Genomic DNA, 23,436 nt, shown 5'->3' with positions numbered 1-23,436 from the left:
ATCCGAGCTGGAAAATACTCTTCAGGATATTATCCAGGAAAACTTCCCCAACCTAGCAAGGCAGGCCAATATTCAAGTCCAGGAAATACAGAGAACACCACAAAGATAGTCCACAAGAAGAGCAATCCCAAGGCACATAATCGTCAGATTCACCAGGGTTGAAATAAAGGAGAAAATGCTAAGGGCAGCCAGAGAGAAAGGTCAGGTTACCCACAAAGGGAAGCCATTCAGAGTCACAGCAGATCTCTTAGCAGAAACCCTGTATATAAGCCAGAAGAGAATGGGGGGCCAATATTCAACATCCTTAAAGAAAAGAACTTTCAACCCAGAAGTTCATATCCAACCAAACTGAGCTTCATAAGTGAAGGAAAAATAAAATCCTTTGCAAACAAGCAAGTACTCAGAGATTTTGTCACCACCAGGCCTGCTTTACAAGAGCTCCTGAAAGAGGCACTACACATAGAAAGGAAAAACCAGTACCAGCCACTCCAAAAACATACCAAATGCTAAAGAGCATCAACAAAATGAAGAATCCGCATCAACTAATGGGCAAAACGGCCAGCTAGCATCAAAATGGCAGGATCAAATTCACACATAACAATATTAACCCTAAATGTAAATGGGCTAAATGCACCAATCAAAAGACACAGACTGGCAAATTGCACAAAAAGCCAAAACCCATCGGTGTTCTGTATCCAGGAAACCCATCTCACATGCAAGGATACATAAAGTCTCAAAATAAAGAGATGGAGAAAGATTTACCAAGCAAATGAAGAGAAAAAAAAAAAAAAAGCAGGAGTTGCAATTCTCGTCTCTGATAAAATAGACTTTAAAGCAACAAAGATCAAAAGAGACAAAGAAGGACATTAAATAATGGTAAAAGGATCGATACAAGAAGAGCTAATGTTCCTAAATATATACGGACCCAATACAGGAGCAGCCAGATACATAAGGCAAGTTCTTAATGATTTACAAAGAGACTTAGACTCCCACACAATAAGAGTGGGAGACTTTAACACTCCACTGTCAATATTAGACAGATCAACCAGACAGAAAATTAACAAGGATATCCAGGACCTGAACTCAGACCTGGGACAAGCAAACCTGATAGACATTTACAGAACTCTCCACCCCAAATCCACAGAATATACATTCTTCTCAGCACCACATCACACCTACTCTAAAATTGACCACATAATTGGAAGTAAATCAGTCCTCGGCAAATGCAAAAGAATGGAAATTATAACAAACAGTCTCTCAGACCACAGTGCAATCAAGTTAGAACTCAGAATTCAGAAACTAACTCAGAACCATACAGCTTCATAAAAACTGAACAACTGGCTCTTGAATGTTGACTAGATAAATAATGAAATGAAGGCAGAATTAAAGAAGTTCTTCAAAACCAATGACAATGAAGACACAACATACCAGAATCTCTGGGACACATTTCAAGCAGTCTCTAGAGGAAAATATATAGCAATAAGTGCCCACATGGGAAGAGTAGAGAGATCCAAAATTGACACCCTATCATCATAATGGAAAGAGCTAGAGGAGCAAGGTGAAAAAAACTCAAAACCTAGCAGAAGACAAGAAATAACTAAGATCAGAGTAGAACTGAAGGAGATAGAAACATGAAAAACCCTTCAAAAAATCAATAAATCCAGGAGCTGGTTTTTCGAAAAGATTAACAAAATAGACAGACCACTAGCCAGATTAATTAAAAAAAAAAGTGAGAATAACCAAATAGATGCAATAAAAAATGATAAAGGGGAAATCACCACAGATCCCACAGAAATTCAAACCATCATCAGAGAATATTACAAAGAACTCTATGCACATAAACTAGCAAACCTGGAAGAAATGGATAGACTCCTGGACACTTGCATCCTCCCAAGCCTAAACCAGGAAGAAGTCGAAACCATGAATAGACCAATAACGTGATCTGAAGTTGAGGCAGCAATTAAGAGCCTACCACACAAAAAAAGCCTGGGTTCAGAAGGGTTCACAGCCAAATTCTACCAGACACTCAAAGAGGAACTGTTACCATACATCCTGAAACTATTCCAAATAATCCAAAAAGAGGGAATCCTTCCCAAATCATTTTATGAGACCAGCATTCTGATACCAAAACCTGGCAGAGACTCAACAAGAAAAGAAAACTTCAGGCCAATATCCATGATGAACATAGATGCAAAAATCTTCAATAAAATACTGGCAAGCCAATTGCAACAGCACATCAAAAAGCTTATCCACCATGATCAAGTAGGATTCATCCCGGGGATGCAAGGCTGGTTCAACATACACAAGTCTATAAACATAATTCACCACATAAACAGAACCAAAAACAAAAACCACATGATTATCTCAGTTGATGCAGAGAAGGCCTTTGACAAAATTCAGTGGCCCTTTATGCTAAACACCCTCAATAAACTCGGTATTGACGGAATGTATCTCAAAATAATAAAAGCTATTTATGACAAACCAACAGCCAATATCATACTGAATGGGCAAAAACTGGAAGCATTCCCTTTGATATCTGGCACTAGACAAGGATGCCCTCTCTCACCACTCCTATTCAGTATAGTACTGGAAGTTCTAGCCAGAGCAATCAGGCAAGAAAAAGAAATAAAGGGTATTCAAATAGGAAAAGAGGAAGCCAAATTGTCACTATTTGCACACGACATGATAGTATACCAAAAGACCCCATCGTCTCAGCCCAAAAACTCCTGAAACTGATAAACAACTTCAGCAAAATCTCAGGATACAAAATCAATGTGCAAAAATCACAAGCATTCCAATATGCCAATAACAGACTTAAAGAGAGCCAAATCAAGAAAGAACTGCCATTCACAATTTCTACAAAGAGAATAAAATACCTAGGAATACAACTAACAAGGAATGTAAAGGACCTCTTCAAGGAGAACTACAAACCATTGCTCAACGAAATAAGAGAGGACACAAACAGATGGAGAAACATTCCATGTTCATGGGCAGGAAGAATCAATATCGTGAAAATGGCCATACTGCCCAAAGTAATTTACAGATTCAATGCTATCCCCATCAAGCTACCTTCTTCACAGAACTGGAAAAAACTACCTTAAACTTCATATTGAACCAAAAGAGAGCCCGCAGAGCCAAGTCAATTCTAAGTAAAAAGGACACAGCGGAAGGCATCACACTACCGGACTTCAAACTATACCACAAGGCTACAGTAATCAAAACAGCATGGTACTGGTACCAAAACAGAGATATAGACCAATGGAACAGAACAGAGGCACCGGAGGCAACACAACATATCTACAACTATACAATCTTTGATAAACCTGACAAAAACAAGCAAGGGGGAAAGGATTCCCTGTTTAACAAATGGTGTTGGGAAAACTGGCTAGCCATGTGCAGAAAGCAGAAACTGGACCCCTTCCTGACACCTTACACTAAAATTAACTCCAGATGGATTAAAGAATTAAACATAAGACCTGGCACGATAAAAACCCTAGAAGGAAATCTAGGCAAAACTATCCAGGACATAGGAGTAGGCAAGGACTTCATGAACAAAACACCAAAAGCATTGGCAACAAAAGCCAAAATAGACAAATGGGACCTAATGAAACTCCACAGCTTCTGCACGGCAAAAGAAACAGTCACTAGAGTGGATCGGCAACCAACAGAATGGGAAAAAAGTCTTTGCAGTTTACCCATCTGACAAAGGGCTGATATCCAGAATTTACAAAGAACTCAAACGGATTTACAGGAAAAAAACGAACAAGCCCATTCAAAAGTGGGCAAAGGATATGAACAGACACTTTACGAAAGAAGACATATATGAGGCCAACAATCATATGAAAAAATGCTCATCGTCACTGATCATCAGAGAGATGCAAATCAAAACCACATTGAGATACCATCTCACGCCAGTTAGAATGGCGATCATTAAAAAATCTGGAGACAACAGATGCTGGAGAGGATGTGGAGAAAAAGGAACACTTTTACACTGTTGGTGGGAGTGTAAATTAGTTCAACCATTGTGGAAGACAGTGTGGCGATTCCTCAAGGCCTTAGAAATAGAAATTCCATTTGACCCAGCAATCCCTTTACTGGGTATATATCCAAAAGACTATAAATCGTTCTACTATAAGGACACATGTACACGAATGTTCATTGCAGCACTGTTTACAATAGCAAAGACCTGGAATCAACCAAAATGCCCATTGATAATAGACTGGATTGGAAAAATGTGGCACATATACACCATGGAATATTATGCAGCAATCAGAAATGATGAGTTTGTGTCGTTTGTAGGGACATGGATGAATCTGGAGAACGTCATCCTCAGCAAACTGACACAAGAACAGAAAATGAAACACCGCATATTCTCACTCATAGGTGGGTCATGAAAAATGAGAACACATGGACACAGAAAGGGGAGTACTAAACACTGGGGTCTATTGGGGGGAAAAGGGGAGGGCCAGTGGGAGGGGGAGGTGGGGAGGGATAGCCTGGGGAGAAATGCCAAATGTGGGTGAAGGGGAGAAGGAAAGAAAAGCACACTGCCATGTGTGTTCCTACACAACTGTCTTGCATGCTCTGCTCATGTACCCCAAAACCTAAAATCCAATAAAAAATTAAAAAAAAAAAATTTTAGGGTAATCAGCTACATCTGCAAAAAATCTTGCTTATATTTGGACATGTTAGGCCTTCAATATGTCATTTTATTTCTTGTTTTCTATTTTTTCTGTTATTTCTGTGTTTGCTTCCTCTTACCTTCCTACGGGCTGCCTGAACATTTTTTTAGAATTCAATTTTGATTCATCTATAGTGTTTTGAAGTGTCTCTCTTTGGATAGGTTTTTTAGTGGTTGCTCTAGGAAATACATTATAGATACATCACTTTTCACAGTCTACTAGTGGCGTCATTTTACCAATTCAAGTGAAATACAGAAAGATTACCTCCCATTACATATCTCTACTCTCCTCTGTTAATAATATAAGTGTCTTAACTATTTCCAAATTAACTACACATCAGATAGTGTCATAATAGGATCATATCACATATTAGGGTTTTTGCTTCTACTACAAAACAAAAATTAGAAAACTTAAGAGAAGGAAGGTCTATTGCACTTACTCATGGTTTTGTTACTATGCACTTTCTTCCTGATGTCTAGTACTTTTATTATTTCCTTTCTACTTAAATAACTTTCTTTATTCTCTTGAGGTAAGCCAGCTGGTGACAAATTCTTAATTTATTTCATCTAAATATATCCTGATTTCCCCTCCATGAGGGTGGAGGCAATGTTTTGACTCTCTCACCCCAACCCAGCAGGTAACAGGAGAGCTGCCTTATTATAGTGGGGGTGATTTAGCCTCTCACATATTCTCCATTGACACCAGGGGGTGGTGAGGGAGTGTTGCAACAGGGGCTTATTACCACCTAGCAAGTGTAGAAGTCTATGCTCCCAACTCAACCTTTGCTGGCATGGGTGAGAGTGAAGCCACCATTTTCTCCTGTGGTGTTTGGCTGGAGTACAGCAGTTACTGCTTAAGAGCTTTCTACTAGGCTTTCTCTTTCTGACCCACTATCTAGAAAGAGCAGGATTTTGTTGGGTGTTTTTGGTCTGCACTCACTGGGGATTCCAGTTTGCCAGCTTTTTCAACACTTAATCTAGTACATATTAGGCATAACAAACCCGGGGAACTTATCAACATGTTATTACTTGGCTCCTGAGGGCTCTAGCTAGTTGGCCTTTTTTCCTCCACTTTTCAGAATGTTATGTTTGTTTTATATGTAATGAATTAAGCAGTACAATCAAAAGATAGAGATTGTCACGCTGTGAAACAAACAAGATCCCATTCTGTGCTGTCTACAGGAGACACACTTTAGATCCAAAGATACAAACAGGTTGAAACAAAAAGATCGAAAAAAAATCATTTCAAAAAGCAACCATAAGAAACCAGGAGTGGCTATAATAATATCAGACAAAATAGACTTTAAAAACTCGTTACTTGAGATAAAAATCCTTTTATAAAGATAAAGGATCAATTCATCATGAAGTGATAACATTTATGAAGATATATGCACCAAAAAAGAGCCCCGAAAACACATGAAGCAAAGCCTGACAGATTTGAGGGAAGACATAGATATTTCAGCAATGATAGTCAGAAATTTCAATTGCACACTTTCAATATTGGAGAAAACAAATAGGGAGAAGATCAACAGGAAGAGAAGATTTGAAAAACAGTATAGACCAACTAGACCTAACAGAGATCTTTAGAACACTCCACCCAGCAACAGCAGAATACACATCCCTCTCAAGTGCATATGAAACATTTTCCGAGGCAGACACATGCTAGTTCATAAAATAAACTTCAATAAGTTTCAAAGAATTAAAATCACATAAAATGTATTCTCTATGATGGAATAAAACTTGAAATTAATAATGAAAATACTTGGGGATTTCACACACATGTGGAAACAAAATAATACACTCAGAAATAAACAATGGGTCAAAAAATTACAAGAGAAACTAGAAAATAATTTGAGATAAATGAAAATGAAAATTCAACATTAAAAAACTTATGGGTTGCAGCTAAAGCAATTCTTAGAAGGAAATTTGTAGTTTTAATGGTCTGTGTTAAACAAAATCTTAAATCAATAATTCAACATCTCATTTTAAGACTCTGGAGATAAAAAAGCAAACTAAGACTTAAATAAGCAGAAGGAGAGAAATAGTAAAAAGTAGCATGGAAATAAATGAAGTAGAGATTAGAAAAATGATAAAGTAAATAGAGAACAATAGAAAAGCAATAGAGAAAATAAAAAGGACCAAACATGGTTCTTCGAAAAGATTAACAAAAATAACAAATCTTTAGCTAGACTGACCAGAAAGAGAGAAGACTCAAATATCTAAAATCATAAATGAAAAGAAACACCACTATTGACCTTACAGTAATAAAAAATATAAACAAATACTTTGGACATTTGTATGCTAATCTATTAGATAACTGAGATGAAATGGACAAACTCCTAAAAAGTACAAACTACTGAAACCAACTAAAAAAAGAAATAGGAAAAAAATAGGCAAAAGACCTACACAGAAATTTTTCAAAAGAAGACACAGAAATGGCCAACAGGTATATGAAAAGATGATAAACACCACCAATTATCAGGGAAATGCAATCAAAACCATGAGATATCTCCTCAGACCTTTTAGAATGGCTATTATCAAAAAGAAGAAAAATATCAAGTGTTAGCAAGAATGTGGAAAAAAGGGAACCCTTGTATACTGTTGATGGGAATGTAAATTAGTACAGCAATTATAAAAAAATGTATGTAGTTTCCTCAAAAAGTTAGAACTACTATTTAACCCAGCAATCTTAAAATGGGTATATATCCAAGGAAAATGAAACAAATATGTCAAAGAGATATCGACATTCCCATGTACATTATTCACAATAGCCACATATGTGTCCATCAACAAATTAGTGGATAAAGAAAATGTGGTACATATAGACAATGGAATATTATTCAGCCTCAAAAAAAAATTCTGTCATTTGCAACAACACAGATGCACCTCGAGGATATCGTGTTAAGTGAAATAAACCAGGCACAGAAAGACAAATACAGTGTAATCTTACTTAAATGTGATATCTAAAATATTTGAATTCATCGAAGCAGAGAGTACAATGGTACTTACCAAGAGCTAGAGGTGGGGAGATTAAGGAGTTGGTTAAAAAATGCAAAATTTCAATTAGGAGGAATAAGTTCAAGAAATCTACTGTGCTGACTAGCGTTAGTAACAATGTTTTGTATACTTGAAAATTACTGAAAGAGCAGATTTTCATTTTTTTGTTTTATAATGTACTTTTTATTATTTTACAAATTTTTAAATTTTTATTTCAATAGGTTTTTGGGGAACAGGTGGTGTCTGGTTGCATGAATAAGTTCTTTGGTGGTGATTTCTGAGATTTTGATGTACCCATTACCCAAGCAGTGTATACTGCACCCAATATATACTCTTTTATTCCTTGCTACCCACCCTTTTCCCCAAATCCCCAAAGTCCAATGTATCATTCTCATGCCTTTGTGTCCTCATAGGTTAGCTCCTATATATAAGTAAGAACATATACTGTTTAGTTTTCCATTCCTGAGTTATCTCACTTAGAATAATAGTCTCCAATTCCATTAAGGTTGCTGCGAATGCCATTATTGTGTTCCTTTTTATGGCTGATTAGTTTTTCATTGTATAGATAGATACACCAAGTTTTCCTTATCCACTCGTTGACTGATGGGCATTTGGGCTGATTCAATATTTTTCAATTGCAATTTCTGCTGCTACACACATACATGTACAAGTATCTTTTTTGTATAATGACTTCATTTCCTCTGAGTACATGCCTATTTAACAGTAGTGGGATTGCTGGATCAAACAGTGGATCTACTTTTACTTCTTCAAGGAATCACACACTGTTTTCCACAGTGGTTGTATAAAAGTGTTGCCTTTTCACCATATTCATACCAACATCTATTCTTTTTTGAATTTTTTATTATAGCCATTTTTGCAGGAGTGAGGTGATATCACATTGCAGTTCTGATTTGCATTTCCCTCATTTGCTTGGTAGTGGCAAATTCCCTCAGCATTTGTTTGGAAAAGACTGTATCTTTTCTTATGAAGCTTAGTTTTCCTGGATATGAAATTCTTGGCTGATAATTGCTTTGTTTAAGGGGGCTAAAAATAGGACCCCAATCCCTTCTAGCTTGTAGGATTTTTGCTGAGTAATCTGGATTTTTTGTTTTGTTTTGTTTATTTTTATTTTATTTTAAGTTCTGGCGTACATGTGCAGCTTGTGCAGGATTGTTACATAGATATACAAGAGACTGAAGATCCACTCAATGAAATAAAATGAGAAGGCAAGATTAGAGAAAAAAGAGTGAAAGAAATGAACAAAGCCTGCAAGAAATATGAGATTATATAAAAAGACCAAACCTACCTTTGATCAGTGTACCTGAATGTGATGGGAAGAATGAAACCAAGTTGGAAAACATTCTTCAGCATATTATCCAGGAGAACTTCCCCAACCTAGCAAAGCAGGCCAACATTCAGATTCAGGAAATACAGAGAACACCACAAAGATATTCCTCAAGAAGTGTAACCCCAAGGCACACAGTCATCAGATTCCCCAGGGTTGAAATGAAGAAAAAAATGCCAAGGGCAGCCAGAGAGAAAGGTCAGGTTACCTACAAAGGGAAGCCCATCAGGCTCACAGCAGATCTCTCAGCAGAAACCCAGCAAGTCAGAAGAGAGTGGGGGCCAATATTTAACATCCTTAAAGCAAAGAATTTTCAATCCAGAATTTTATATCCAGCCAAACTAAGCTTCTTTGATGGATTGGGTTAATTTGAAAGCCTTGTCTTCAAGCTCTGAAGTTCTTTCTTCTGCTTATTTGATTCAATTGCTGAGAATTTCTAGTACATTTTGCATTTCTCTAAGTGTGTCCTTGATTTCCAGAAGTTGTGATTGTTTTTTATTTATGCTATCTATGTCACTGAAGAATTTTCCTTTCATATCTGGTATCATGTTTTTTATTTCCTTCAGTTGGACTTCACCTTTCTCTAGTGCTTCCTTAATTAGCTTAATAATCAACCTTCTAAATCCTTTTTCTGGCAATTCAGAGATTTCATCTTGGTTTAAATCCATTGCTGGTGAGACGGTATGATCTTCTAGGGTTGTTAAATAACTTTGTTTTTTCATATTACCAAAATTGCTTTTCTGGTTCCTTCTCATTTGGGTAGACTAGGTCAGAGGGAAGATCTGGGATTCGTAGGCTGTTGCTCAAATTCATTTGTCCCACAGGGTGCTCCCTTGATATAGTGTTCTCTCCCTTCTCCTGTGAATGGGGCTTCCTTTCATCCTTAACGATGAGCCAAATGGTAGTGATTGTTTTTGCTCTTCTGGGTCTAGCCAGCCGGCAGAGTTACTAGGCTCTGGGCTGGTACTGGCAAGTGTCTGCAAAGAGTCCTGTGATGTGATCTGTCTTCATTTATTGCAGCTGTGGATACCAGCACCTGCTACTGGTGGAGGCAGCAGGGGAATGAAGTAGGCTCTCTGAGGGTCTTCTGTTCTGTTTTTGTTTAGTGCACTGGTTTTGTGTTAGTTGGCCTCCAGCTAGGATGTGACACTTTCAAGAGTGCAACAACTGTGGTCCTATAAGGAGGATGCAAACTTGCCCTTGGGACACTCGGTTAAGTATTCAGGTTTCTCAAGCAGTGGACAGGGCCACAGAGTTCCCAAGATAATTTGGCCTTTGTCTTTGGCTCACAGGGCAGGTAGACAAAGGCCACCAGGGGCAGGGATAGGTGTGTCTGAGCTCAGCCACTCCTTGGGCAGGGTTTGCTGCAGCTGCTGTGAGGGATAGGAGTGTGGTTCCAAGTCAATTGGAGTTACATTCCCAGGAGGATTATGGCTGCCTTTGCTGAGTTATACAGGTCACCAGGGAAGTAGGGGAAAGCTGGCAGTCACAGGCCTCACCCTGCTCCCACTCAGCCCACAGTCCTAGAAGGCTGGTCTCACACTCACTGTGCCCCTGTCAGTAGCACTGAATCAATTTCCAGGCAGCCAGTGACCAGGGCTGAAAACTTGCCCCAGACCACAAGTCTCCCCATTGAGAAAGCAAGCAGTCTCAGGTTTTTGGCATCCCAGGAAGCCTGCAGTCAAGAGTGAATTTTTAGTATTTTTCTCACATAAAAAGATAAGTGCATGAAGTAGTGAATATGTTAATTAGCTCAATGTAGCCATTCCACAATGTATACATATTTCAAAACATCTTGCTGTACACCATAAATGTATATAATTTTTATTTGCCAAATTAAAAAAATTTTTAAAAGAAACAGAAAATCAGAGTGGACCTATAACAACTAAAGAGATTGAATCAGCAATCAAAAACTTTCAACAAAGAAGTCTAAGATGAGATGACTTCACTGAAGAATTCTACAAAACATTTAAAGAACTAATACCAATTATTCACAAACTCTTCAAAAAATAGAATGGAAGGGAACCCTGCCAAACTATCAGGCCAGAATTATCTGATACCAAAAGCAGACAAAGACATTATAAGTAAAGAAAACTCTTATATATGATATCTTTTATTAATATAGACACAAATACCTTCACTAAATGCAAACAAATTGAATCCAGTAGCAAATAAAATGATTACTCATTATTACCTGGTGAGATTTATTCCAGGAGTGCAAAGGTAATTCAACATATGAAAATACATTGATGGCCAGGCACAGTGGCTCACACCTGTAATCCACCGACACTTTGGGAGGCTGAGACAGGTGGATCACCTGAGGTTGGGAGTTTGAGACCAGCCTGACCAACATGGTGAAATCCTGTCTCTACTAATAATACAAAAATTAGCTGGGTGTGGTGGTGCAAGCCTGTAGTCTCAGCTACTTGGGAGGCTGAGGCACAAGAATCACTTGAACCCAGGAGGCAGAGGTGGCGGTGAGCCAAGATCATGCTATTGCACTCCAGCCTGGACAACAAGAGTGAAATTCCATCTTAAAAAAAATACATTGATGTAATATACCATATCAATATTATAATGAGCAAAACCACATGATCATCTTAATAGATGTAGATGAAGCACATGACTAAATTTAACATCCCTTAATGATTAGAACACTCTACAAACTAGGATTAGAAGGAAACTTCCTGAGAATAACAAAGGACAGTTATGAAAAAGTCAGAGCTAATGTCATACTCAATGGTGAAAGACTGAATGCCTCCCTCCTAAGACAGGAGGAAGACAGGGATGTGTGCTGTCACCACTTCTACTTAACACTGTACTGGAGGTTTGGGCCAACATAATTAGGCAAGAACTTTTTTTTAAAAAAAAGGGCAGCTAGATTAGAAAGGAAAAAGTATAGTCATTGCTATTTGCAGATGACATGGTCTTATATAAAAAATCTTAAAGAGCCTGCTAAAAAACTGTTAAACTAATAAGTAGTTCAGCTAGGTTTAGAATAAAATATCAATATACCAAAAAAATGTATTTTGATATAGTTGCAATAAGCAAACTGAAAATAAAATTAAGAAAACAATTCCATTTATAACATCAAAATAATAAAACACTTAACAATTTAACAAAAAATTGCAAAATTTATGTTCTAAAAACTATAAAATCTTGTTGAATAAATTAAAGAAGACCCAAATACATGGATCATGAATCAGAAGACTTAACATTGTTAAGACGGCAATATTTCTCAAATTGATTTACAGATTCAATGCAATTCCTAGCATTCTAGCTGACTTCTTTGCAGAAGTTAAACAATTTATATGAAAATCCAAGAGACCCAGAATACACACTCCCTAGTAGTAGACTCACACTTTTTGATTCCAAAACTTACTATAAAGCAACAGTAATCAAAACAGTGTGGTACTGGCATAAAGATAAATGTGTAGGTCAATGTAATAGCATAAAGAGTCCACAATAAACCCTCTTACTTACAGTAAATTGATTTTGATAAGGATTCTGAGACTATTCAATGGGGGAAAATAGTCTTTCCAACAAATGGTGCTGAGGCAACTGGCTATCCATGCAGATAGGAATCAATCTGGAGCCTACTTCACCCCTACAAAAATATACTCAATTCACTCAAAGTGGATCATAGACTAACCATAAGAATGTACTAGTTCATTCTCATACTGCTATAAAGAAATACCTGAGACTGAGCAAATTATAAAGAAAAGAGGTTTAATTGGTTCACAATTCTGCAGGCTGTACAGGAAGCATGGTAGTATCTGCTCAGTTTCTGGGGAGGCCTTAGGAAACTTACACTCATGATGAAAGGTCAAGGGGAAGCTGGCACTTCACATGGCCAAAGCAGGAGGAAGAGAGAGGAGGGGAAGTGCTACATATCTTTAAATAACCAGATCTCATGAGAACTCACTACTGTGACACAGCACCCAGAAGGATGGTATTAAACCATGAATAACTGTCCCCATGATCCAGTCACCTTCCAGGATGCCCAATCTCCAACTCTGGGTATTATAATTTGACATGAAATTTAGTGGGGACACAGATCCAAACCATATCAAAGAGAAAACTATAAAACTCTTAAAAGAAAACCTAGGTGTAATGTTCATAACCTTGGATTTGCCAATGGTTTCTCAGATATGACAACAATTTAGAAGCAACAAAAGAATAAACTAGACATCACCAAAATTAAACACTTTAGCGTTTCAAAGATAATTATCAAGAAGTTAGAAAAACAACCCAAAGAATGAGAGGAATTCTTTGCAAATTGTATCTCTGATAAGGGACTTATATCTAGAATATATAAAGAATTCCTATAGCTCAATAATAAATAGGCATATGTCCCAGTTTTTAAAAGGGATGAATAAATATTTTGTTATATTATTTATTTCCAAATAAAAGATCTGAGTACATATTTTTCTGAAGATGTGCAAATGGCCAACAAGCACCTAAAATGACGCCCAACATAGCTAGTTCTCAGATGAATGCAAATCAAAATCACAATGAGATGCCACTTCAGACTCCCCAAGATGGCTACTGTATTGGTTTCTTATGACTTCTGTAACAATTACCACCAATTAAAACAAGAGAAATGTATCCCCTCACATGCCCGAAATCAGCTTTGCTGGGTGGAAATCAAGGGGCTGATAGGGCTGTGTTCCCTCCTAAGGCTCTAGGGGAGAAGTTTCTCCTTTTTTCTTCCATCTCTTGATAGCTGCTCACATTCCTCGGCTGTGTCATTGTCATTCCATCCTTTTTTTCTGTAGTCACCTTGCCTCTACTCTTCTCTCTACAGGCAAATCCCCCTCTGTCTTCTACTTAGCAACAATCCCTTTTAAGAGCACACATCACTGCCATTAGGGCCCACCTGGATAATCCAGGATAGTCTCCTCCATCTCAAGATCCTTAACTGAATCACATCTGCATAGACCCTTTTCCCATACAAGGTAACATTCACAGGTTCCAGGGATAAGGACCTGGATAACTTTTGGGGGGGGTCATTATTCAGGCTATGAGAGATATCATCAAATACAGGTAATAAATAACAAGTGCTTCTGAGGATGTGGAGAAATTAGAACGCTCATATACTGTTAGTGGGAACGTAAATGGTGCAGCCACTGTGGAAAACAGTCTGGCAGTTCCTAGAATAGACATAGAGTCATCACGTGATACAGCAGTTCCACTCTTAGGCATATACCAAGAGAAATGAAAACATGTCCAGACAAAAATCTGTATACAAATGTTCATAGCAGAATTATTTGTAATAGCTCAAAAGTGGGAACAATCCAAGTGTCCATCAACTGATGAATAGATACATAACATATATTATATTACAATGAAATATTATTTAGCAATAAAAAGAAAGTACCGATTCATGCTACGAGTGGATGAACTGTAAAAAACGTTATGCTTAAGTTAAAGAAGCCAATCTTGGATCACATATTGTATGGTATTATTAATAGGACATGTCCAGAATAGGCAAATCTATAGTCAGAAAGCAGATTAGTGGTTGCCTAGGGCTAGGGAAGAGGATGAGGTACTAGAAAGCAATGCTGAAAGGCAAGGGGTTTCTTTTTTTAGTAATTAAAATGTTCTGAAATTGACTGTGACAGTGAATGCACAACTCTGTAAATATACTAAAAAACATCTAATTGTACACTTCAAGTAGGTGAATTTCATGGTCTGTGAATTGTATCTCAATAAAGCTGTTACAAAAGTATATAGTCCTCAAGTATCTAGCTTCAAAACAGTGCTTGCATATACAAACTGAATATACATTGCTAAGAGTAGAATGAAATCCAAGTGAAAGGATGGGCCTAGCTTTCTGCATTGATTCATTTGTATGAGAGGAAGTGACAACTTGAGCTTCCCGATGCCAGTAGTAGTGATCAGCCTCCAAAGAACCCCTAAAATTCTCATCTCAGTATTCACACTTGTTTAGACCCCTCCCAAATTCTACGAGAGTTGGTTTCTGTGACTCACAGAATATGGCAGAAATTATGGTATGTCTCTTCCACAATTAAGTTACATGAGACGTCGTGTCTTCCATTTGACTGTTTACACTTTAATTGGATAAAAGTAAATAAAGCTATTTTGCAATTGTGGTATTTTAACTTCCGATTCCTTCATCTGTTTTCACTTTTTTATCTTATTATTTGACTGTTCTGACCAGAAAGTCTGAGAAGCTAATCAAGACACATGACATTCTATAATCCTTATCAGTGTAATTCACTGACAGCCATTTGGAAGACTTTAACTCAAAAATTCCATCTAATAGATTGCAATTGACATGTGGAACCAATATAATAAAAAAGTAAAACCAGCCCCTATCATTACACATACATGCTTATGTTGCTAAAATTATTGAGTTGCCTTATATATTTCAAGACTAATAAATCTATTATAACAGATGGAGAAACTGTACCTTTAATTATATACTTTTTCCATGAAAAAAACTTGCAAAAGGTTTGGGTGACTTTGGAGGTATGTAAACTACTTGCAGGTAGGAAAATGTCCTCTCTTCTCCTCTGTCCCACCCAAGTCCATTTTCACAGTGATCTTACCACATAACAGCTAAACAAACATGTTATTCAGAAGTAAAACAAATAGTATTCATGTCAATGATCATAATAACTCACAATGAAAAGTATTTAACTTGTCAAGGAGTTCCTGGTAAAGAAATGCCTAGAAAGGTGTAGTCCATACAATTTCAGCTATCTGTATGAAATTTTTTTAAAAAAGAAAAGCACAAATGTCCATTCATGTTTGGTATCATGTGAATTCAGTCAAAGTGAATGGACTGCTGAAAGCCCCAGTTTGTATTCTTTGCTTACCTTCATGTATGTGAAGACAATGAAGACAGTGAGTAATAAGTGACCACAGAGAATTCCTTTTTAATAGATGCCCATGATACAAATGTTGAAATTAGATTCATTCTTTAATTCATTGGATAAATATTCACAAGGTCCTAGTATCATGTATGTGCCTCAAATTTTGGCCTCTCTAACATTTACTTCCAAATTTTAAGGCATAATAAGATATACTTGGGGACTTTTTTCTCAAAAACTTATCTTCATAAGTGTTATCAATGGCTTGGGTCAATTTACATCACACATAGGTCGGAATGCATTTTTTTTTTCTCAGATGGGAGAATGACTAACTTAACCTTTTGTGATCAAACCCCTCTGTAAAAAGCAGTTCACTTCAGTCCTCCAACATAATAAATGAAGGACTTTAAAGACTTTTCTTGAACTCAGTCTCTCTTCTATACAAATCACTCTGAGTTTTTCAAATGAAAAGAAACTTCCAATTTTAGAAAAGAAACATACATATTTGGACATAGGGAACTTATATCAAATGAGTATGCTTGTTGTTTATAAGGAATAATTCACATTGCATATTATTCTGTGTTTTCCATCGGGTACCTCCCTGTCTGTCACTGCATATTTTTTTGAGTGATGATCATTGACTGAATGATGGTCTGGCTTACTACGCTTAAGCTTTACAAAGATAGGAATCATGACTCTTTTAGGTTTTTTTTAAGACAAGGTCTCACTCTGTCACCCATGTGATTGTGACCACCTGCAGCCTCAAACACCCAAGCCCAAGTGATCTTCCCATCTCAGCCTCTCAAGTAGCTGGGATGACCCAGCTATGGTGCACACCATAAAGCCAAGCTTTTTGTTTTTTAATTTTTTGTAGAGACAGGGTCTTACTATGTTGCCCAGGCTTGTCTTGAACTCCTGGGCTCAAACAATCCTTCAGTCTCAGCCTCCCAAAGTGTTAAGATTACAGGCTTGAGCCACCATGCCTGACTGTGACCATAGTCTTAAGACAACTGTCTTTGATGCTTTCATGAGTTCCTGGTATATAGCTGATGTTCAAAAAATTTGGTTAAATGAGTAAATGAATGAAAGACCCTAACAGAGATAATATGAAGAGTGTCAATGATTTAGAAGGACTCATTCATAGTCTGGAATCAAGTCTATAGAAAATTTCAGAATGAAAGTGAAAACTATAAATTCCTCTGGGGAGCCATTCCTAGTGTCTTTCTAGCCAAGATGTGCCCCACCCTTGATTCTTGAACCTGAGTGCGTGGGTTCATACGTGCAAATAAGCTTGTTCTGAACTTTAGGCAGCATGAGGCATGCTGCAAAGTCCATGCTATGACAGTGAGTCAGTCCTGAGTATACTACAGACTCACTGATTACAAGGTGGCCCGTCAGGCTTATCACAAAGAGAACAGTAGCATAGTGACTACGCTGGTGTAAGTTCTGGCTACATCTACATGGCTGTCTCTGTTCACAGCACTGCACCAGTTTTCTCATGCCTGTAATCTCAACACTTTGGGAGGCCAAGGCAGGCGGATCACCTGAGGAGGGACCAGCATGGCCAAAATGGTGAAACCTCTATTTAAAATACAAAAATTAGCCAGGTGTGGTGGCAGATGCCTGTAATCTCAGCAACTCAGGAGGCTGAGTCATGAGAATCGCTGGAACCCAGGAGGTGGAGGTTGCAGTGAGCCAAGACCACTCCACTGCACTGCAGCCTAGGGAAGGGAGGAGACTCGATCTCAAAAAAAAAAAAAAGAAACTCGAGTACTGACTATGACCAGTGTCCCCTACTCCACTACTCCAAGTAATGCAGCATGTTCATGAAACTCCCATTACATATGGAAGTCTCAGGATCGAGTGGATTACCAGCCACAGCCACAAAGCTAAGGGGCAGAGGGGAGTTAGTGGGGTGGTGGGAGGTGGGGAGAGGGAAAGAACTCTTGGAGATGAGACTCAAGTAAAATTCACAGGTTATCTCTCTAGTGGAATTAAGTATTGGTAGTGTCATGCTCAAGCCTATACTCAATAAAGTGGTTATATTTTGGTGATGTATTTGATGAGTGACTTTCAATCCTGTTTCTGTTAAGATTTTAAAACCTAGTAAGAAAGAAGAAACCTTGAGGCAGAGTAATTTCTAGAAATATGGGTAAACTCATGTTTCTATTCTTTTTATATTAGATACAACTCCAGCTCAGACAATAAAATCCCCTCTATGCATTTTGAATTACAATTTAAGATATGAGCCAAAAAAGTAAAAAGTAAAACAAAAATAACAACCTACCCACAACGGGTTCCATTTGTGACGTTCTGGTTGAGAGAGCTGTTAGTCCATACTATGGTGTTATTTACACATGCTTTTCCTGGAATCTGGAGTTCTTGTAACTCAGTATCGTAGTCAATAAAAACATCTGTCATTGTGCCAAAAATGAGTAGCGTGCCTGGCTGGGCTATTCCATGGAGAAATGCACATAAACTTCCCACAAACATCAGCCAAATGTCAGTTGATGAAGAAAACCGAAACTTGAAAAACAAAGGGTTCAGAGATCATCTATGGGTGAAAAGCAGGAGAGGTAGGAGGACTATTTAATTTAGTTACTAGATTATGATGAGTAGTACTCAATACCAAATTTCATGGGAATCATCTTAATTGAGCGGCAGAGTTCGTACTAATTATATTGAAATAAATGGCATGGTATCTAAAACATTAGACTCTTACATTGTTGCATCATGTTATTCCTTTCCTGGTCTCTGAATTCATTCCCTTTATTTCAGGAGCTGACTTTAGTTTTTAGCTACTCATCTACAACTTAAGGGGAAAATAATCACTGTCAGTGATGCCATTGTCAAGTAGATAAACTGTGTGGGGCATTCAGCAATTGTATAAATTGCTTTGTACAACTGATAGTGACAATAAAGAGTGCCAATTTGTGCCTAGAAATGCCTCCATTCTGAGAAAATATGGAGTTTATACTTACATTATAAAATGTCTACGGATTTGTCATGAGAATAAATATATATAATACGATTGTTGTGACGACTTTCTTTACAACTATAATAACCATGGGCTTAGTGATAATTTTCCAAGACGTTTTTCTCATCTATTGGACAGGATTCGTGTGTTTTATCAGCAACATATTTCAAATAATTATTCAACATGTTAACAAATAGGCAAAGCCTATGACTGAAAAAGCAATCATGGAAGTTAAAAACTTGCCAATATGACTAAAGATTTAACACTTCCTTCATGATCTAAATGACTTCTAGTTGCACACCCACTGCTGTAAATCAGCACAGTTTTATTACCAATTGAAAGAAACCAACTTGAATGCCATCACCTTTCTTCTCATCTTGTAACCTGAGGAGAAAAACATAGGGATTTAAAGACCATTCTTTCCTATACAATGGGAAATTCTCCCTAAGTGGTGATTTTATGAATTATTCTTTAGTAAGAAAGAAAATCCCCACTGATTGGAAAATTCTAGCCAAAACTGATATCTTAAAAACAGGCTTTATGCTTCTAGATTTACCTCTTCTAGAGATTTCAGTATAGCTCTATCTCAGGTACTAGTGATTCATAGAGATGAATACCTGAGAGGTATGGAGAGAAAGTAAAAAGTCCTCTGTACTCCCAACTGTATCAACAAATAACTCTTCACCCTCAGTCATGATCCTCAATCTATTTGTGATTGTATTTCCTCATGGTAAGTTGAAGTGGTTGGATTAGCTAATCTTAAAGCTTCCTCATACTTAAGAATTAATGTAGTTGTACTACATTAAATAATGTTGATACGATGAAAAATTTAAGAACACTCCCACACTTCCCATAGAATCATATTTCCTTAATATTTCTCATTCATTTCATTTCCCATAAGGCCATGTGACCTGTCTGCGACCTCTTCAACTTCAGGGATCTTGACTTAACCTGAGTCACCCATTCCATGAATACACCCTGGACCTTGCCGTCACCAGGAACTACTGTCTAACATGTTTAACTCTTTGGCACTCTGTGGCTGCCCATGCATCTCATTTTCTCACTTCCTTCCTCCTTCCACACCTATTCATCAACCTCACTTGAGCCCTGCAGTCCCTTAAATCCTTCATTTCCTTCCATTGCTAAACCCTTTTAAGATTTTGCTTCCTTCCACATGCAGCCAAGATCCCTCTGCCAGGCATTTGGCATCATCCTTAATTATTTTCTCTACACCATCCTTGTAAACTTTATCCTGCATCCATCCAGCTGTTTGCCCTCTTCTCCTTAAGCCAGGCTGCTAGGCCTGCTGGATACAACCTCACAATCTTGTGAATGGATACCAACACAGACAGAGTCTAGCACTCAGCTGCCCTAAGCTTTCCTTCCGGCCCAGAAGAGAATCCCAAATCCTTTCTGAGACTCCCCACGACCTGGCCCTTGGATCTCTGACCTCACCTCCTCCAACTACATTCTAGTTCTCAACACTCCACTCGCCTGGCCTCTTGCTGACCTTTGTCCATGCCCAAACTGTTCCCACCTCTGAGTGTGGGCCCCTGCTAGTCCCTCTCCCTAGATGCTCTTTCTTCAGGTAACCATAGGGACAGCTCCCTCACCTCCACTAGACCTTTCTTCAAAAGTCACCTACTCAACAGTCTTCCCTGGCCAGTCTTTAAAATTTCAACCCCACCCCCACACACCATTTCATAGCTTCATTTCCATGTTTACTTTTTTTCTCAGAAAGTGATAATCACTAGCTACCACGCTATGCATTTGATTCATTTATAGTGTTTATTAATATCCCTCTCACTAAAATGTAAACTCCTCAAGAGCAGACTTTTTTTTTACTGTTTTGTTCTTTTTTGTGCCCTCAGCACCTACAACAGTGTCTGATACCAAACAGAGACTCAATATTTGCAAAAGGAATGATTTAATGCAGCGAATATGTGCTCTCCTGCTCAACGTGCAACACACACTTCATTCCTCTACAGACTGCTCCCACTCCCGTCAGCAGCTCTGGCAAACTTTTACTGTGATCTTCTCATTCCATGCTCACCTCCTCTGAAAAGAAAACCACTCATTCAACTTCCTGCTCATCCTTTAAGGATGAGCATTCTCCATTCATTTACATCCACACCCACTTTTTTCCCACCCAGTAAGAAACGTGTGGCTCTCAGAGGCCCAGGTTGACCTGACCATCCCAGCCCAAAGCTAATCTTACTATGCCTAATCCCTCCCTTTGCTGCGAATTACTTAAAATTTCTAAAATACCTTCAACCCTTCTCTTTCCATCACTCCACTTCAGGAACTTACCTGATGCCATCCTTCTATTTTCTAAATTAGACCTCATCTAATCCTGCCTTCATACCAAACTGTGATTAGCTGATATTTGTTCTATATGAGAATTCAAACTGTTTAGCTAAACAGAACTATATAATAATGACACTTTAGGTTTCTACTCTTTACCTGTGGCAAGAATTTGGGTTTTAGGGACCTCCCCAATGATCATGAAATTACACTTGTTGTCCAACTTTTCTTCTTCCTTCTTAGGTCAGGAGTTCTATGCCATTCCTGAATACACAGGGGAGATGTAAACCTAATCCAGAAGTGATATTCCAAAAGGTTTTAAAAATCAAATTATAGTAATGTTTTAAAGAGGAAAAGAATGGATTATATATATTATTTTATATGAAGTGCAATGCACATAAAAATATTCTCTGTTTTGTGCTTTTTATAGGAATATTATGGAGTTACTTTAGAAAAGATGCTGCATTGTTGAAATCAGTCACTCACCTTGATTTCTTATCATTATTATCTGTCAGAAAAAAATCAACGCAAAAAAAAGCAGTTAATAATGACAAAATGCAATACAGTCACTAACAAATTTGCTCTGGAAAAACATTTCTATAAATTACCTTTATTCATGGAATATTACAAAATGATTATTTGCCTTTTCTCTTTTCCTGCTCATGTTGTCTCTCTCTTTACACACACACACACACACACACACACACGAACACACTCATTTAGGGTTCAGGACTACTGCTACCTTTACTACATTTCTGGACTTTTCTTCAGGACATAAAATATTTGCATCATCTGAATATCAAATGGAGAGCAACATTTCTAAATTAGCTAAACAAGATCCGACTTTTTGAACTACAAAATAAAACTGATATTTATTTTTTGTTTGGTTCTTTAAAAGCATCAGAATTTATCTGTTTAAAATACAGACCACAAATTAACAATAAGATGTTAATTAACAAGGTGTCATTGACACTTCTACACCAGTAGAAGCCATGGGATTGAGACACATTGTTTTCCTTAGTGTAGGTCACAACAGATGCAGGGCAGGCCATGAAAGTAGGGGTTACAGCCAGGGGTATAAGGAAGCCACTGGGGAGCTTTGTCATCCAACACTATCGTGCTTCTTTACTCTTATTAAATCAAATTAAATTAAAATGTCAGAGGGACCCTGGACTCTTTCTGCTGGCATTTTAATTTAATTTAATTAAGAGTAAAAGGCATGATCATGTTGACAGATGGCAATATTTTGGGCTTCAGAATCAAACACAACTGGATTGAAATTATGGTTTCATTAATTTTACTCATATGACCCTTCCCAAGTTTAAAAAAACATATCCAAGTCTCAGTTTTGCCATCTGTAAAATGCAAAATCATAGGGTTAGAAAACAATAGCTTAAAACAATCTGAGCCCAGGACATCCCAAGTGCTAGTGCTACAAGGCCCTTTCACGTGATCTTATTCTGTTCTGCAGAGTCTGGGCACAGCTCTTCTCAAGGAGGAGCGCTCACTAAATTGCGATCAATAATAACAGTGACAATACAGGAATCAGGTTAATCATAACAGCCCCTGCTGGAACAACCCTACTCTACATATGAAAGGTGTTTGTGAGAGATGCTTTCATTCATCCACACTTGGTGTTTTCTTACCTAGTGCTTCCAGATATTACGTTACATGGATTCTAGGGAGAGCCACACAGTTGTGTATAAGAATCACACCCAGTGATAATTCTACCTACTGTTGCTGATTTTTTTCTGCTCCTCGAAACTTCGCTAGCGTGTCCCACTTTTGTTCTCACCTCTCCCTGTACCAGATGTTGTGAGAGAAAAAAGCCACTTACATGATTTGTCTGACTCAAAACCATAATTCTCCTCTCCAAATTTCTTTACACTTTGAAGAATTACTGACTCAGACATGGTAATAGCAATCTGCAGCCAACAACCCTATAAAATAAAATAAAATAATAATTGCAATTATTATCTCTTCTTCCTTCTTTAACCAAAGTAGCCAAATGAAAGAACAGTTCAAGAAATAATCTTTACTAATCAATTTCAGACAAAAGCAGGTTTTTAAATTGGTTGATAACTCCCTGAAAGAGCCTAATTATCAGGAAAGATAAACCACAGCCACAGATCAAGGTTTTCTCTAGTTGTTATATGGATGGTTGTTTCTTATAGCTAATTGTAGGAAAGAGAAAACAAAACCATTGATAAAAGTCTCCTCCAGTTGTTGGATGGATGGTTACTCTTTCTGGTTATCTGTGCTTTATTTACTTTTAATGAGAAAACATGAAAAC

At 37.6% G+C, this 23,436-nt stretch overlaps 1 protein-coding gene across 6 annotated transcripts in view; it reads right to left on the bottom strand.

Moving 5' to 3' along the window:
- ABCB11 (ATP binding cassette subfamily B member 11) overlaps window positions 1-23,436 on the bottom strand; it is a 115,121-nt gene that overhangs the window by 83,828 nt on the left and 7,857 nt on the right. For 4 of the 6 annotated variants that reach the window (XR_013518892.1, XM_008998757.5, XM_078327448.1 and 1 more), the window contains exons 2-5: window positions 22,981-23,083; window positions 21,630-21,651; window positions 19,172-19,223; window positions 18,150-18,388 (exon numbers count right to left, since the gene is read on the bottom strand). Coding sequence is in view for 4 of the 6 variants with exons in the window: in XM_008998757.5 (XP_008997005.2) it covers window positions 18,150-18,388; window positions 19,172-19,223; window positions 21,630-21,651; window positions 22,981-23,083 (416 nt within the window). In the remaining 2 variants the exon portion in view is untranslated. Of the gene's footprint in view, window positions 1-18,149; window positions 18,417-19,171; window positions 19,224-21,629; window positions 21,652-22,980; window positions 23,084-23,436 lie in introns of those variants that run through there. The other 2 variants (XM_035304612.3, XM_035304613.3) reach the window with 2 other exon arrangements.

The sequence above is a fragment of the Callithrix jacchus genome, chromosome 6, assembly GCF_049354715.1.
Source record: "Callithrix jacchus isolate 240 chromosome 6, calJac240_pri, whole genome shotgun sequence".
NCBI lineage: Eukaryota > Metazoa > Chordata > Mammalia > Primates > Cebidae > Callithrix > Callithrix jacchus.
This window is presented reverse-complemented; position numbering and strand designations above follow the sequence as displayed.